Raw genomic sequence first — 18,200 nt, forward strand, 5'->3', positions numbered from 1 at the left:
GGTATTATATACAGCCTAGGACTGTGTGCTCAGGGTTGCCACCACCCACAGTGAGCTGGGCCCTCCCCTATTACAATCAAGAAAATGCTTCATAAACATGCTCAGGGGCAAACTGATGGAGGAAATTCCCTAATTGAGGCTCACTCTCTTTTTCTAGGTTTGTCAATTTGACAACTGAAGAATAACTGCTTTTCCTCTAAGTATGAAAACAAAGCTACAATGTCTGTTCTCCTGTCATGTTCAGCTTAGTAGTACAGGTGCTAGTCACTAAAGCACAGGAAGAAAAAACACAGACATACAGATTAAAAAGAAGAAATGTGACTAACATATTGTGCAGATTACATATACAAAATGTTAGGTAAATCTAAATTAAATAGTGGATTGCAGAATAGCATTCTGGATTTGAGGGTTTTTTTATATCTTGGGAATATCAATTTGATTCTGGCCTATGTAAAATAGATTCTGGGTTGGGTTGTTAGTATACTATTGATACTGTTAGTATAGTATTGACACTGGTTTGTTCATTTGAATGTATATGGAGGATTCTGATTGGTCAAGGCATCTGCTGGAAGAATGCAGATTCATAAAAGGCCTGCCAAAGAATAAGCTTTTCACGGAAGCCTGCAAAAGGCCCTGAAGAGGAGGAAGAGCTGGAAACTAACAAACAAAGGTGGTCATTGGCTGACATCTTATTGAGTTAGGTGCTTTGGAATTTCTGCTCTGGGGCTCTTTATTTTTTTATAGACTTATCATTGACTGCTAGTCTCAGGTTTTGTTTATTTCATCCTGTGACTCTGAAAAACTACTTCTAGAAGGGCCTACTTAGCTCATAATACCTATCATACTGAGCTTTCAAGGGATGGCATCCTGTGAATGGCAATGAGTATGGGATAAGCAGAATCCTTCAGCTCCATGTTGTTATTCACCTAAGGTCAAATTAGGTTCATTAATGATCTGGTGCATGAGATAGACATCTTAGACAGCATGAGTCAGTCTGTGGGGCAAATGAAGAATTAAGATTAGTGTTGCTGGTCCAGTGAGATAGCTCAGTGGGTAAGAGTGCTTGCTGATAAGACTAAAAGACTGGAGTTGGATTTCTGAAACCAACATGGCAGAAGTAGAGAACCAATTAGTACAAGTTGTCCTCTGACTTGAACATGTGCACCATGGCATTTGAACACCCCTCCAACAGACACAAAATAAAATAAATGTAAAAAATGATAGGGACTCTTATGGGACAGCCCCCTTTCTCAAGCCTACATCACCCTTTTGCTCATATGAAATAGTCACTGTCCAAGAGCAAGTCACTTAATAGATGTGTGCCATTGTATAAATTATGTAAAGTCTCTAAACTTTATTTTCCTCTTTTGTAAGATAGAAAACCGGCAGTGGTTACATCAGAGGATGGTAGGGAGGAGTTCATAAAATACCTAAGTAACTGCTCAAGAATGGCTGGAAGATAAAGGGAGGAAAAGGAGTAGGGAAAATAGAACCAGGTGATAAGGGAATTTAGAAGGGTAAGCAGCAGAGTTAGAGATGTCCAGATCTCTTTGTAGGTCTCTTGAGAAGCAGAGATGCTGTGGAAGACTCTATGCATCAGAATTACTGGCTGGACTAACAAGCTCCTGAAGTTGGGAGGCAGGTGCTATTTAGAGCTGTGGGCTTTGAGAAGGTCATTCTTTCCCCTCCACCAATAAATGTTCTGGCAGTACCTGGGATCCATGACACTTAGTGAGGATCAGACTTTCTGAAATTGTCTGGGACACCTCATGAGAGGTGCCTGTCTTTGCTCTGGTTTTAACCTTGTGTGTGGGGGTGCTCTTCTTTCTTTTTTTGCCACCCTTTATTTTCTTCTATGCATTCCCATAAGACATCTACCTTTGCAGAAACTGTCAAGTTTGATAACATCTCTAATTAGAAGCCTTTTGCTCTTTGGTTCAATAGAAAAAGGTAGAAAATATGTAATCATATTTAAAATATGAAAAATAAATATGAAAATATGTAAAATATTCCTGGATATTATCTGCATGGTTAGCATGACATTGCCCTCTACTAATTCTGTCCATGGGAATGTAACAAAAATAAGAACAGCAATAACCACAGTAACAACAAAATCCCAGATTGTAAGGTAGCTTCTACAGTTCCAGACAGCATCTTCTTATATAAGCATCTCAAGAAACTAGTGTCTTGCATTATTAGGCACCTGTTTTGGGGTTGTTGATGTTAATTTTTTAATGTAATCATTATACATAGTGATGAGTTTCATGAAGACATTTTCACTCCAGTATATCATACACTGACAATGTTTGCCCTTTCCTCTAGTACTAGGGAGAAAGGGTTGATCCTTTGACTTTTTTAAGAAACAAAGTTTCTCAAAAATCTGGAACAGAGGTCTTCTATGGTCTCACTTGTGCCATCTGCTTTCTTTGTAACTTTGCCTTATACAGAGATGGTTGGGAAACAGAATATTTGACCGAGAAATAGTCACAGTGTTCAGAAACACAAGTGTGACCAAAGTTAAGTGATAAAGGGTGAGAACTGAGGTCAGAGGTATAGCCAGTGGCCAGAGAATGCAGAATTTTGTTAGCCATGGCTAAATACATGGGATTTAATTTTTCTAGAATGGAAGTCACTAGCATTAGGATAATTGAGACAGGAAAGTGCCATAGACTGTTCTATATTTTCAAATGTTCAATCAAATTGCTATGAATAGAAATATTCAATTATAATTCCAGTGAACAACAGTGCATAAGTGAACAGAACCTTTATAAAACACTTTGATAATTGACAATACAAACAATATATTTATAAATATCTTTTAATATCTTATTAGTTTATGTGTATGAGCATACCACCTGCATGTCTGTGAGTGCACACGTGTCATGCAGTGCCTACAAAGTTCAGAAGGTGTTGGATTCCCTTAACTGGAATTACAGATGCTTGTCAGACCACATGTGGGTGCTGGGAATCAATCCTGAGTTCTCTGAGAGAGTAGTCAGTGCTCTTAAGGACTGAATCATCTCTCCAGCCCCCTATTAATATTTTTCTTACTTGGGAGAGATTAGATTCTTTCCTTCCTAAGTAATTTATATAGTTGGCGATATATAACTGCATCCAGTTATGTTCCTACTTTTCTTCATGCTTGCTAGCCCTGAGAAATCGAAGATCACAATTAAGTAAATGAAGAGAGAAGGTTTTTTATTGTACTGATACTTACTTTATTGGAATTCCTCTTGAGTTGTCAATAATAACAATCTTTATTATTTGAAATAATTTTTGATACTTAAAAAGTTGACAACTGTGGTATATTCTTCGATAACTTGAAGGCCAAAACACAGAAGTCCCACAATTTAAATCATAGTTCCTAACTTAACTGGTCATTCTCTTAACACTGGCATCAATATTTTTCATTATTCCTTCATTTGGAATTCTGTTGAATTTTGTACCCCAGGATGATGCATTGTAGTAAGACAGTGGCAGGTGAGGGCTAGGTAGTTCTTTTACTGTCTGGGAAAAAGGCAATGGTGAAAGAGGCCACTTTGATGAAAGCCAATCCAGGCACTTGATTTGAGAGTACATATAAATGGGATCCATGGCACTTCGTGAGGAACAAACTTTCTGAAAGCATCTGGGACACCTCATGAGAGGTGCCTGCCCTTGCTCTGGTTTTTGCCTGGGCTGGTGGTGGTGGTGAAGTCTTCTTTCTTTGCCACCCTGTATTTTCTTCTATGCATTCCCATAAGACATCTATCTTGCAGAAACTGCCAAATTTGATAACATCTCTAATTATAAGCCCTTTACTCATATTGGTTCAAAAGGAAAAGGTAGAAAATGTGTAATCAAAGATTCCTGGATATCATCTACGCGGATAGCATGATATTGCCTCTATTGATGCTACCCATGGGAAAGTAACAACACAACAACAGCAATAAACACAGCAGCAGCAAAATCCTATGACTGGATGACAGTTTCCACAGCTCCAGACAGCATCTTCTCAGATAAGCAGCCCAAGAAACAAGTGTCCTGCATAATTATGAGCCTGTTTGGGGGTTATTGATGTTAATTTTTGTCATGTAATCATTATACATAGTGATGAGTTTTGTAAAGTCATTTTCACTCCAGTATATCATACACTTTGACAATATTTGCTCCTCCCTCGAGTACTGGGGAGAAAGGGTTGAGTCTCCGGGTTTTTTGTTTATTTGTTTGTTTAAGAAACAAAGTTTCTCAGAAAGCTCAAATAGAGATGATCTCACTTGTGTCACCTGCTCTCTGTGCAACTTCACCTTATACAGAGATGGTTGGGAAACAGAATATTTGGCCTAGAAATGTGAGATTTCCATCATTGGTTTAAATAAAAATTTATTCTCCAAGGCAGGACACATTAGTACTCTGGATGAAATATAAGAAATAGAAAATGGACCACAAAGTCAGCAGATATCTATGTTAACATGCTCTCTAAAATCTGACTTTGGTTTCTGCTGTTACTAACCTGTGACCTCCATCTTTAACCTCTGTATTTTCTTTCTTAGAGGTATATTTCTTTCTTTGATAAACAGTTGTTTCTCTTATAAACACCTTGGGACCCAGATACCTCAATTAAAATAATATCTGTTGTTCTATGACTAGTATTGAGGTAGAGGAAGAGAGATGGAAAGCAAAAGAAGAAGTTGACTTGGACACAGAGTTGGGCTTGGTACCCTACTTTATTTGTTTATGATGGATAGGAGGTAACAGTGTTCAAGAACACGAATGTGGCCAGAGTGAAGTGAGCAAGGGTGAGAAATGAGGTCAGAGGTATCACCAGTGGACAGAGAATGCAGAATTTTTTTAGTCATGCCAAATACATGGGATTTAATTTTTCTAGAATGGAAGTCACTAGCATTAGAATAATTGAGAAAAGAAAATGCTGTGGACTGCTCTATATTTTAAAATATTCAATCAAGGTGCTATAAATAGAATTATTAAACTACAATTCCAGTGAACAACAGTACATAAGTAAAGAGAACCTTTATAAAATACTTTAATAGATAATTGACAAATACAAATATATTTATAAGTAGTTTTAAAAAATATTTTATTTATTTTTATTTTTATTATTATGTGAATGAGTGTATTGCCTCCTTTTGTGTAAGTGCACCTGTGTTGTGCAATGCCAAAGGAAGTCAGAAGAAGGCATAGGATTCCCCTGGAGTTACAGGTGATTGTCAGCCATCATGTGGGTGCTAGGAATAGAATCCGGGTCCTCTGCAAGAGCAGCCAGTATTCTCAACCACTGAGCTATGTCTGTAGCCCCCTATAAATATTTTTCTTAAGAGGGATTGATTAGGCTTTTTCCCCTAAGTAATTTATATATTCCAATTATATTCCTACTTTTTTTTCTCATGCTTTTTGGCTTTGAGAAATCTAAGGTCATAATTAAGTAAATGAAGAGAGATTTTTATTTTACTGATAGTTTATTTTAATCCCTCTTGAGCTATCAATCATGCCACCAATCTTTATTATTAAAACAGTTTTTGATACTTCAAAGTTGACAATTGAGCTATGTTCTCCTTTAATACTGTGAAGAACAACACTTGGAAGTCCCTCAATTTAAATCACAGTTCCTATGAAGTCAGTGGGTCATTCTCTTGCTTAACATTGGCATCAATTATTTTTCCTTCCTTTGGAAGTCTGTTAAATTTTATACCCCAGGATGATGCATTGTAGTAAGGCTCAGTGACATGTGAGGGCTGTACTGTTCTTTTGCTATAGGGAGAAAGGCAATAGAAGCCACCTTGATGAAAGCCATTTCACACACTTGATTTAGAGAGTATATATAAATGCTGAAAATTTAGAAATTAATTATTTTAAACTTTTTGTTACCTGTCTACATCTTAGTCTTCCTGCACATGGTTTGGAGCTCACTGTTCCATTGGTTGTGCTCCATGAGGGCATGGATTTTGCTTTTCTCTATTTCCATTCCAAATAATATGCTCAATAATCTATTAAATAATGAGAGAGAGAGGGAGAGATAGAGAGAGAGAGAGAGAGAGAGAGAGAGAGAGAGAGAGAATGCTTCAGGGTCAATACATTTCCTCATTCTTCCCATTTCTTTCCTGATCACCCATTTCTCATGTCATAATGAGATGTAGTTAATGATATTCTGAAAATATTTTTCTGGGCAGGCATCCCAAACTAGGATAATAACATTAAAGACATAAACAGAGACAGGCACAAGTTTGTCTTTATTATTCAAGAAGCAGGAATATTACACAAAATGAATGTATTATGACATTTTGAGTCAAGATTCCTGGTTGAGATCATGGTTTCTTTAAAGTCAGCATTGTACAACTGGGTTCTTAACCTCTTCATCTCAGGCCAGTTGACAGCAGAGGGCAGTGGTACAGTCTGACAGGACACAGGCAGTGACATGTAGTTTCATTCTTCACATCCCAGAAACCACAGGCAAATCCGCAAGCACAACCAGTGACAGTCATCCCTGCAGGGGCATGTGAGACATGGACATCAAAGCCCTTGAACTGCAAAAGATGGAACAACTCTGTCTTTTCCTCCTAGGAAGCTCAGGGGCAGATATAGATTTTGTGTGGAATAATGATAATTCAATTTTGAGAACTCTCTTTAAGGAAAAAAAATACAAAAATTACTTAGCTAGAAGGACTTAGAAATTGAAGTTTCAGTAACTTTCAATTAATGGAAAATTCACCTCTATCCTGATACCTCCCACCAATACAGAGGAATACATAGGGAAAGAAATGAGGGCCATGTTCATGATCAGAAAACTGAGGACAGGAAGGGCTGGCATGTGGCATGATAGGAAGAAGTGAAAGGAAATTAGAAACCCAAGGTTCTTCAATAGCATCCTTAAAGAATATTAAAATCAATAAGGGATTTCTGGCAACTTGGAACTGTTACTCAGCTCCATGCTAAATCAAATCTGAATTAGGGAAAGATGGTTTTAAGGGATGGGTGGGTGACGGCATGGAGCATCTTAATCACAAACTTTGATTGTGGATTTACTCACCAGCAGGACAAGTGGCCATCTTGGCTGATGAGGCGACACTAGTGCATGAAACCTTTTTAGCACCTGTGGAAACAGGATACTCTGAGTAGGAACAAAAGTAATACTGCCCATGATCTCTTTTTCTACAGCCCCCTTCCAAGGCCTCTTCTGTCTTGGACATGTCACTGTTTCCATAAGATGATTAATCAATAACTTTTAGGATTTGGATTTTTGAAGTGACAGTAATAATTATGCTCATCAAGTAAAGTGACATGAAAATTAAATGAACTAACCAGAAGTTTGTGCTATATCTAATTCATAATATTTTCATAAATAACAGTTAATCTTCCTTTCCTCCTCATTTTCTACTTTTAACTGAGTTCAAAAGCAAGTAAGCTATTAAAGGAGTCCTAGGTTCAGAAGGCAGGACTGCAGAGGACTAATTAAGGCTGAGATCTTGGCCTGTCATAAAGATGCAGTTATGGTTTAGGAATGGGAGGTATAAGTCAGGATTAAGCTGTGATCTTTCCTACCCCATATGTTCCCTTGAGTGTTGAGGGCTTCATGGATATTTTTCTCCACCAAAGACTTTAAGGTCCACTCAGTCTTCACTGGGATCATCAGCTGGAGAAGGGAGATGAAGATGAGAAGGGAGCAAATAGGTTTCATTCTGTAGAAAGTCAGAGTCCTGGGAATAGAAACAAAAGGGAAAGATGATGAATCTCTGATCTCTGATTTAGCTCTGAGGGAAAGGAGAAGACATTTATAATCTGGAGCTAGTAAGGAGGAAGGAACATGATAGGGTTCAGGACAGGTGACCCCAGACCAAGAAACCATAAGGCCCCTAAGAGGAACTAAGTCACCCAACTAAGCCACCTGCAAGCTGACAAAAACAACTCCAGGAATTGGTGACCCAATGCATTGTGATCACCAGAGCATGCTCCACAGGCTGACAAATAGGTTTTCCAAGCCATATAGCTGCACTGGGTTCCTACAACTCTGTAATCGTAGAAAACATGTTTAACAGTAGATGTTTTCCTCAAAAAGTTTCACCAGGTACAGATCCCACGCCCTCCCTGAACAGCCCCAAAACAGCTCCAAACAGCAGAAAAATATTCTTTTTCTGCATTTTCTCTTCATAAGCTACCCCTCCGCAGCCATTAGACTGCTGGTTTCACTCAGTCCTGAGTGAAACCCAGCCCTGCTAACCCCTATATAAACTCTCGCTTTGCCAGAGTCCTCTGTGTTTCTGTTTCACAGTGATCCCGACCCCTGCCACTTTTCAAAATCTAACATATGGTGCCATGACTTGGATCGCCCATTTGGGGTATGGCAGTGAGGACTCTGGCCAGACCAACTGCAGGATACCGGCCCCTGCACTCACCATCAATTCTGGCATCAGGTACTCCCCCCTCTTTCTCTCCTCTCTCTCTCTCTCTCTCTCTCTCTCTCTCTCTCTCTCTCTCACAGCCCCCTTCCTCCACCCCATGTCACCACCCTCCCTCTCCCTGCCATTTGGCACTTTCCTTTTCATCGCAACTGGTAGTCACTCTCGGACATAAAACTTTGGCCATTGGGCAGCATGGGCCTCTGTGACTGTTGAGTGTCTGTCATGGTTTCTTTGTCTGCCTAAGTCCACCTGGCAGATTGGCCCATCTGTCCAATGCTCTCAAATCTTTTCCTGACCTCCCCTTCCTCTCTCTTCCTCTCCCTCTCTCTCTCCTCTCCACCTCTCTCTCCCTCTCCCACTCTCTCTCCCTCTCCCTCTCTCTCTCCTCTCTACCTCTCTCCTCTCTACTTCTCTCTCCCTCCCTCCCTCCCTCCCTCCCTCCCTCCTTCTTCTCCATGCTATACAGTCATTGGATCTCCTGTTCCTCATTAAATCATGCTGGTATGTCAGGTGATCCCACGTTTTCCTCTCCCTAGTTGTGGGACACTGCCTCTAGGGACTTTGGGACACTCTCACTTTTGGGACCCTCTCCACGGAGGGATGGCCTCTCTGGACATTGGTCCTGCACGATGATTGGCACGCCTATCCTCTCATGCCTCGTTCCTCTCTTGTCCTTGTCCTCTCAGTCTCTCTCCCTTGGCACTTGATTCTGTGCCAGTCTCACTCCTGACCTCTTCCTCCCCAGAAGATACTTATAGCCTTCTCACTTCCCTTCTTTATCTCTCATTTTCCTCCTTTATCTCCTCACACTAACCACCCTTTTCATTCTCTTCCTCATCCCTTTAATTAAAGTGGGCAACCTCAATTCTAAACCTGCTGGACTCAACCCCATTTGCTTGCCTTCTGAAATCTTTAAAACCCTCAATCTTCTCTGTCAGACCTAAATGCCTAAAATTTCTCTGCACCACTACCTGGCCATGGTACAAGTTACATAATGGTTCATCTGGCTAGAGACAGGAACCTTAGACTTCAGTATTTTAAGAGATTTAGATAACTTCTGCCAACATAAAGGCAGATGGTCCACACTCCCCTATGTCCAAGCTTTCTTTGTTCTTCACACCCATCCCTGCCTCTTTGCTCCCTGCCAGACCCACCAGGTCCCCTTGCAAGAGCCCCTCCTACTGACGGCAGTCCCTCTACCCCCTCCCCTTTTCCCCATCCTGTTCTCAAGAGGTGGCCACTGCTGCTGCCTGCACTGCTGCCCCAGAAATTTGGATGCCTCAAACCCCACGCCTCACATGCCTCAATTGGTCACCAGCCTGGGCCCTGTGAAGTCTCGGGTGCCCACCTGACCAACCAGAGAGTGAGGGAGGGCACTGGGTGAGGGGTGCTGTCGGCAGCTCGGGGCCCACGCAGCCCGAGTGGGCAGCGTTGGAGCCTGGGGTCACAGGCTGGGCTGGGGATGGCTCAGAGAACTGCTCAGTCACACCCACCCCATGCCCCACAGTGCTCAAGCCTGTACTGGCAGTAGCCAGGGTGGAAAGAGTTGTCAGAGTCCACCCCCTTTTTCTCTCTTAACAATATGTACCAAATAGAGAAAAAAAATTAGGATCTTTGTCCACAGACCCAGCCCACTTTGTTTCATATAACTTATGAGGATTCTTCTGCTGGGACTCTTACTGTCCCCAGCCAGGACTCGGGATATAACTTTCAGGATGGAAGATGTACTAGTCAAGGTTCTCCAAAGAAACAGAACAGGTAGAATGAATATATATGTATAGAGATTTATCAGCTTAGCTCACAGGATAGAGTCTGAGTAGTCCAACAATGGCTGCACCACACTGGAGAGGCTGAGAATCTGTAGTTGCTCGGTCCACGAGGCTGGATGTCTCAGTAGTCCCATTCTGGTGCTGAAGGTCTGAGGAATTCCAAAAGATCAAGTAGTCTTCAGTCTACAGCAGCAAGATGAACTCACCAGCAAGAGAGAAGGCAAGCATTCTTCTCTGCCATGGCCTTTTATACGGGCTGCCATCAGAAGATAATACCCACATTTAGGGCATATCTTCCAACTTCAGATGATCCAATTAAGAAGATCTCTCTCATTTCTGTTAATCCCAGATCCAGTCAAGTTGACACCCAATATTAGCCATCACAGAAGAGAAGTGAGAAAGGCTTATAATTTTATGATTACTTGTCTTCTTCAGTATTAGAGAAAACCTCCCATAAAATTGTCAGTTTTGATAAACTAAAGGAAATAACCCCAAACCCCTCTGGAAACCCAGCACAGTTTCTGGCTAGACTTACTGAGGCCCTGGTACTGTACAGCAGGTATCCAAATTCTAGAGATGGCAGATTTATACTTAACCATCATTTCATTACAATCTGCCTCTGATATTAAGAGAAAATTTAGACTGCTGGAAAAGGGCCCAGATACCCCCTAGGGAGATCTGTCAGAAATGGCATTTAAAGTCTTAAATAACTGGGAGGAGCAGGCTATGACAGACAAATTTGCCCTGTCTAAACAAAACTACCAGCTGCTGGCCAGAGCACTAAGGGCTCCTCTAAAGAAGACAATATCCACCTCCACTGTGACACTGTGTCAGCTGCCGGGACCCTACTTCAGATGTGAAGAGACTGGACACTGGGCCAAACAATGCCCCAACCCATGACCACCACTGGGACCCTGTCCTCAATGTGGACATAGAGGTCATTGGAGGATTGATTGTCCTTCTTTACCATGTCAAGGTAGGCCAGTCTCCTCCAAATCCCATCTGCTCGCAGGAGTCAGTCACCGATATTCTGGGCCTGGCAGCCAAAGACTGATAGGGCCCTGGTTCCTCAGTGCCCATTTCATCCATGACCTTCACTTTGGAGGAGCCCAGGGTAATGACAACAGTATCTTGTAATTCTATTTCATTTATTATAGACATGGGGGGTGGCAGGGAGGTTGTGGTCTGTCCTTCCCTCCTACTCTGGTAAGGTTTTTCCCTCATAGATCTCTGTGGTGGGGGTAGATGGAAAACCCCATTTCCCTAAAACAAAGGAGACCCTTCTGAACCTGTAGAGCCCCTGGGACCAATCACAGCGGATTTCCATGCCATAAGGCAGGCTTTCTTAGAGGCACCGGCTTTAACCCTCCCTGACCTAGGATCCCCATTTCTCTTATTTGTAACTGAAAATAAAGGACTGGCTCTGGGGGAGTGGGGGCGGTCCTCAGACAAATGAAGGACCAACCTTTGCCCTGTGGCCTATCTCTCAAAACAACTAGGTACCACCCTCAAAGGATGGCAGCCTTCTCTCTGTGCCCTGGCAGCTGCAGCCCTCTTGGCTTAGGAAGGTCTTAAACTCACCCTGGGCCAGCTTATTTCTGTTCTTTCCTCCCCATTCCCACTGTCTTAAGGACCTCCTCACCCACTCCTCTCTTAGCACTCTCACTTGATCTAAGCTTCAACTCTTTCATGCCACCTTCCTTGAAAATCCCTCAATCACTTAAGACTCCTGCTCTCCCCTTAACCCTGCCTTGCTCCTCCCTTCTCCACTCACTCATTCATATCTGGAGACCCTCCAGGAACTCACCTATTGGGACCCCTTGGTTTCTCTCAAGCCCTTACCTGATTTAGATCTAACCTGGTTTGTGGATGGCAGCTCAACCCTGACCTCTACAGGATCCCAAAGAGCAGGATATGTTATAGTTTCCCTCACAGGCATTATTGGGTCTAGACCTTTACCTCCTGGCATCACCTCACAGAGGGCAGAACTCATAGCACTCACCAGGGCCTTAACATTAGCCAAAAATAAAAAAATCAGTATTTTCACAGATTCTAACTACGCCTTCCATATACTCCACCATCATGCCTCTATCTGGAAAGAAAGAGGTCTACCTACCACGAAAGGGACCCCATTATTAACAGTACACTAATCCTTAAATTGTTGGAGCATCTTATCTTCCTGGCAAGGTAGCTGTAGTCCATTGTAGGGGCACCAACCTCTCACTGATGCTATTGCTAGAGGCAATGACTTGGCTGACCAAGTGGCCAGGGAGGCCAGCAAATGGCAATATCATGCTGCTAACTTGTCTTTCTTAGCTCCATCAGGGTTCGTGCCTTCCTAAACCCCTCAACAGCATAAATCTCTTTCAGATAAAAGGACTACACTTTCCCCAGGAGGATGGATCGTTTCTGGGGACAGGTATTGCCTACCAGAAGGCCAGGTCTCATCCATCCTGACACACCTACATAACATCTTTCATACTGGGGCTTGCCCACTTTATAAACTTCTTGAACCCCTTCATTTTTTATCCTAAACTCCTTCTCCTTCTCACAGAAGTCACCTGCTCTTGCCCCATCTGTGCCACTGTTTCCCCTCAGGGTAGGGGCTGCACACCTCCCTCCTTTAAACCCCACCAACATAGAAGAGCTCTCCCCAAGGTTGATTGTCAACTAGGCTTTACCCATATGCCAGCTTGCAAAAAGTTCAGGTACCTACTAGTCTTGGTAGATACCTTCTCAGGATGGATAGAGGCTTTTCACACTATGGGGGAAATGGCAGATATAGTGGCTAGCTGTCTAATCCAAAACATCCTTCCCTGCTTTGGCCTCCCCCTTACACTCCAATCAGACATTGCCCAGCCTTCATCTCTAAAGTGACCCAGATGGTGTCTCATTCTCTGGGAATAGCCTGGAAACTACATATTCCCTACCATCCCCAGTCATCATGCAAGGTGTAACAGACTAATTCTCTCCTCAAGGATCACCTTATTAAACTCTCCTTGGAATTACATCAATCCTGGGTCATTCTCCTACCCCTAGTTCTAACCAGGTTGTGAGCCATCCCACAAGCTCCAGCTTTTTAAAAGTCCGTTTGAGCTTTTGTATGGCAGGCCTTTCTTCATGAACAATCTGCCACTCCAACAATCCTCTCCCCTCCATGACTACATACCTGCTTTCATTCTTCTATGAAAATTCCTTAGGGAGCATGCTGACTGGATTATTCCATAGGCATCCAAAGACCAGAACCTCCATCCCCTTCAGCTGGGAGACTACGCCTACTTCCAGTCCACACAAGGGACTGAAGGGAACCCTCTAGCCGTGCTGGACTGGACCCCATCTTATGATCCTGTCTACTCCAATGCCAGCCAAACTCCTAGGACAACCAGGCTGGATCTGCCTCTCTAAGCTCAAGCCTGCTCAGGAACACACAGGATATAAAATAAACATCCAGACATGATGGATGGGGAATGCTCTAATACCAACAGATACCAGAAAACATCAGCCTGAGAGGAATACTTCCAGAACCAGCCTCATCACCTTACTTCAACCCCCCCTCCCCCTTTTGTGACGACTTACCCAGCAGGAAGTAGCCAGATGAGAAAAGCTGCCCAAAATCCTATAACATAAAAGGCTGGAATGATAGGGTTCAGGTTCAGGTGACCCCAGACCAAAAACCATAAGGCTGCTAAGAGGGACTAAGTCAGCCAACTAAGCAACCTGCAAGCTGACAAAAGCAGCTCCAGGAATTGGTGACCCAATGCATTGTGATCACCACAGCATACCTCACAAGTTGACAAACAGGTTTCCCAAGCCCTGTAGCTGCACTGGGTTACTGGAACCCTGTAATTGTAGAGAACATGTTTTACAGTAAATGTTTTCCACAATAAGTTTCACCAGGTACAGACCCCATGCCCTCCTGAACAGCTCCCAAACAGCCAAAAATTTTTCTTTCTCCTCGTTCTTTTCTCTTTATAAGCTACCCCTCCACAGCCATTAGACTGCTGGTTTCACCCACTCCCGAGTTGAGACCCAGCCCTGCTGACCCCGACATAAACTCTCACTTTGCCAGAGTCCTCCCTGTTTCTGTTTTGCAGCAATCCTCTGACATCTTTTTTATCTAACAGAACTGGAACAATCAACTGCAGCTCTCCTAGCTGTTGGAGAAGCAGAGGAATACCACAGAGCAAATTCACTCACCAAAAACTAAGAAAAGGGGCAAGAATGCTCTACTACCCTATGGGATTATTGACCTGGGTACCCTTAATATATATAACCACCCTACCCCCATGAATAAACACTTTACATTTTTCATGAACTGAGAGCTGAGGTGTGTTGTGTACCAATTTCCTTTGAATTAATACACATTCCCCCCAGGAAGAAGTCGGGGGGAGTCTCATGAGACTCAGGAAGCAAACAGACTTCACATGTCTGGGAAAGTTGAAACTTACAAGATTCACATGCCTCCTTTTTACTCACTCTTATGGGACAAGTAAACAAGCCTGAGGGTAGAGACTCTGACCAACTGAGCTGCCTGGAGGAGATTCTCAGACCTGTGAATCCAGGTGGAAGTCATTCAGAGGGCTCCAAGGATGCAGGTTCAGAGTTGTCACATGCTCGGGCTGTCTTTTTGGCCTTGGCAAGTTTTAGAACTTGGTTTCTCCTCTTTGTCCTATTATCCAAACCACTCTTTTTAGAAAGGATCAGAATGGGATTCTTCTAATGACATAAGTACATAAGGCTCACAGATTTCTGGTCATGTCTACCTTTCAAAGTAACTTAAGGGTAACATTTGAGGATAAAAGAAGGGCATTGACAGTGGGGAAAGTAGTTTTCTTAGATTTCTTCAAATTGTACCATTACTCACGTAAATACTTTTTTGCTGTTAAGGTAAATACAGTCACTATAGGGTTGTAGAACTGTCTTCCTTGTTGCTTTTTCAGTACATTTAGAGCCTGTCAGGAGATTCTCCTCAGGTCCTTGTTGTCTGCCCCTATCTAGTCTATAGTAGCTCTATTTTGTAGCACAGCAGTTCTTAGTTCTCCCATTTCCTGATTAATTTCTCCTAGTATTTTTGCAGTTATGTTTGCTGTTTTACTAGTTATATAAGCGAGTTTAGATATCTCGTTTTGCAATCCAGTTACCAAACCAGGTATGGGGAGTAAAAAGACAGAACAGCTACAGCTTTTGGGTCAAGTAGCTTGAGAGAATCATCACAGTCTTCAGGTAAAGATCTACACATTCTTTTTACAGGCGGGGTTATTAGCAAAGGCATTATACGTCCTATAGCACATAATCCTTGATATCCATAAGGCAGTGCTACATAGGTTTCATTATTGCAAAAGAAGGTCCATCCTACAGGCAATTGTTTCCCATGCTTTAAGGTATGATTAGAGGTGGTATTGCAGTGTAAGGGAATAAACTTACAATCAAAACACAAACAGTGATTAACAACAACATGAGATACAGGTAAGTCTTTGACTATCTTATCAACATGTGTTTAACTTTCTATATTGTCCCTAGTATATTATAAAGATCCATATGTACCCCCAATCCTATTAGATTTTTCTTTAACAATCCTAGTTTAGAAGGGTCTCCTTGTATACAGAAACTCTGTTTATTATAAACCTTTTGCGCAAGACGAGCCCATAAATTTCCTTCCAGTATCTTCTATCCTGGAAGAAGCACCTCACTGGGGGTGGGCTTAGAGAGTTCTTAAACCTTGGCAGATTGCCAGTCACTTTCTTTCTTCATGTGTCTGCATGATGATATGAGAGCTTAGCTTCTGCTGCTCCTGCTCAAGCCACCTCTAGCCACAATGCCTCCCTGCCATGATGGGCTAATTCTCCCGGAACTGTAAGCTCAAATAAACCCTTCCTTCTATAAATTGCTTGGGTCAGTATTTCTATTACAGCAACAGAAAAGTGACTAATACACTAGCCTTGGTAGAAAAAAGAAAAATGAGGAGGAACCCAATAGAGGGATGCATTTGGAAGCCCTTGTCAAGAAATTCCAATGGACTCTGATATGAACATTTGAAATTTGTCCAGTTCTGACTTTTTTCTGGTTCCCTGTCTAGAACTTGTAATGCTAACTACTCTTTGCCTTCACTTCTCCTTCACATCTCCTAGGTACCAGTCAAGGACTTTCTTTTCTCCCTACAGTTAAGAGTTATGCAATTTGGGAGTCTTTTAGATAGACTCACTGAAGGGGTACCCGAGTTGCCTCACCCTGCATCCCTCTTCAGCATGGAAGGAGCCAGAGCAGTTTGTGTCCCAATTCCATATTGGCAGATTGGGTAACCTCTTTGGAAGATGGTGTGCTAGGAATAGGAGGTAGAAATTGGCTAAGTGAGTAGGGTAAGAAGACCCCAAAGAAAAATAGCCAGTTTCTTGTGTAAAAGTCAGAATGTCCTTGAGTCTCTTAGCAACGTACTCTATTCCAAAGGCCAAAAATGTCGAAAGTATTTGTGAGCTTTTATCTAACCTCTTAAAGATTTTAGGGTTGCCTCTTCAGAGTGGAGAATGTTAGAGTAGCAAATAGCTCCAGTTGTTTAACTGGTCAAGACTGTAAAATCCCTAGTCTATCTGTTGGAGAACCCACCTTTCCAATTTCACTGATCGAAGGCAAGTTCACCTTAAGTTATGCTAAATAGATGTACAGAATACCTGGTGTGTCAATGAGGTAGTGAATTTTTCCTCCCTGGAATCTGGCCTTGTAATGCAGAACTCAGAAGAACTTCTGACCAGCTACAGTCATGTAGGTCTCTGTAAGTCTGTCTGCTTTCTGCTGTTTGGGTCCATTCTCCAATTTTTTTTTTTATTTTTTATTTTTTTATGAATGAGACTAAGAATGCAGCATGGGACCCTCTTTCTCCCCATTTCAGTACAGGGACAAACTAGGAACTATGGACATATGGTGTCTTACTATAATTAATAGACAAAATGACCTACAGTAATAATATGTAAAGGTGCTTTGCAGACAATGATAGAATGACACCATCCTTTGAAATATTCTGGAAAAAATTCATTTTGTATCCTTTATATGTTCAGAATGTAGATTATCAGAAACTCTCAAATAAAATAAAAAGACGAGTTCTGGCCTCCCTCTGGCCTCCATCTAGCAGAGGGCCTGAGAACCCAGGGGACTGCCTGAGAGCCCCCAATCCTGCTTCCATTAGGTTGTGAACTTTCCTTAATTACGTCATACCTGTCCCCCAACCTGGGATTTTATGCGGCCCCTCCCAAAGCCCCAGGGCAGATCTGGCTTTGGTAGGCTAAGGCTGAGAGCCTAGCAGACAGCCTGAGAGGGTGGATCCAGATCTCCATCTGTGTAGTGGCCTGGATCTCAGCAGACCACCAGAGAGTGCCCTGTTCTGGCCTCCCTCTGGCATAGGGTTAAGAACTCAGGGGACTAACTGAGAGCACCTGGATCCTGCCTCCATGTGATGAAGGAAGCCTGAATGTTCCTGACTGGAACCTAAATTGGGCTTCTGTGGGTACTCCTGAATAGCTGATCTGAAGCCATCAGTTCTCTCCAGATTAAACCTGGGAGTACCTGAACCCTGTACCAACCAGCTTTACATAACCAATAAAGAAAGGATCTAGGCAACTGGATAATACAAACAGAAGCATACTTCAATTTAATTCTCATATCAGAATCATAATCTGCAAAAGAAATTCACATGCCAAAATCACAACGAAAGAATAATAAAATGAAAAGCCAAAACACTATGTCCCCACCAAACTCCATCACTCCTGTAGAAGATTTCTACAAGGAGAACCCCCTAGAGATAACCCAGGACAATGAATTTAAAAGAACAATCATAAACATGATCAAGGAATTCAACAAATTTAAAGAACACATGAATAAAAACAAATCAAAGAGCTAAAAGAAGAAAGGGATCAACTTCTGAAAGAATTCACAAAAGAGATAGAAACATTGAGGAAAACTGAGGCAGAAATGAAGAAGGAAGTGCAAAACTCAATAAGCTGACTTGAAACAACAGGGGAAAGCCTCACTGCTAGAATGAATGAAATGG

At 42.2% G+C, this 18,200-nt stretch overlaps 1 protein-coding gene across 1 annotated transcript; it reads right to left on the reverse strand.

Moving 5' to 3' along the window:
• Window positions 1-6,237: 6,237 nt before the first annotated feature.
• Retnlb (resistin like beta) lies at window positions 6,238-10,223 on the reverse strand. The gene is made up of 4 exons (XM_017800205.1): window positions 10,196-10,223; window positions 7,537-7,691; window positions 7,025-7,087; window positions 6,238-6,481 (listed from the first exon to the last, which is right to left on the reverse strand). Exons 2-4 carry the CDS (start codon window positions 7,670-7,672, stop codon window positions 6,351-6,353), a joined length of 330 nt encoding a protein of 109 aa, XP_017655694.1. The 5' UTR covers window positions 7,673-7,691; window positions 10,196-10,223; the 3' UTR covers window positions 6,238-6,350.
• Between the last annotated feature and the right edge of the window lie 7,977 nt (window positions 10,224-18,200).

Source organism: Nannospalax galili, unplaced genomic scaffold (assembly GCF_000622305.1).
Source record: "Nannospalax galili isolate Female #2095 unplaced genomic scaffold, S.galili_v1.0 scaffold261, whole genome shotgun sequence".
Classification (NCBI taxonomy): domain Eukaryota; kingdom Metazoa; phylum Chordata; class Mammalia; order Rodentia; family Spalacidae; genus Nannospalax; species Nannospalax galili.

Excerpts from the sequence above, each read along its gene's own strand:
- Retnlb (XM_017800205.1), bottom strand. The coding sequence starts at position 7,672 with ATGAAACCTATTTGCTCCCTTCTCATCTTCATCTCCCTTCTCCAGCTG. Across the intron at positions 7,088-7,536 it reads CACTCAAGGGAACATATGGG|GTGCTAAAAAGGTTTCATGC; the intron begins GTAGGAAAGATC and ends CTGTTTCCACAG. Across the intron at positions 6,482-7,024 it reads GATGGCCACTTGTCCTGCTG|GGATGACTGTCACTGGTTGT; the intron begins GTGAGTAAATCC and ends ATGCCCCTGCAG.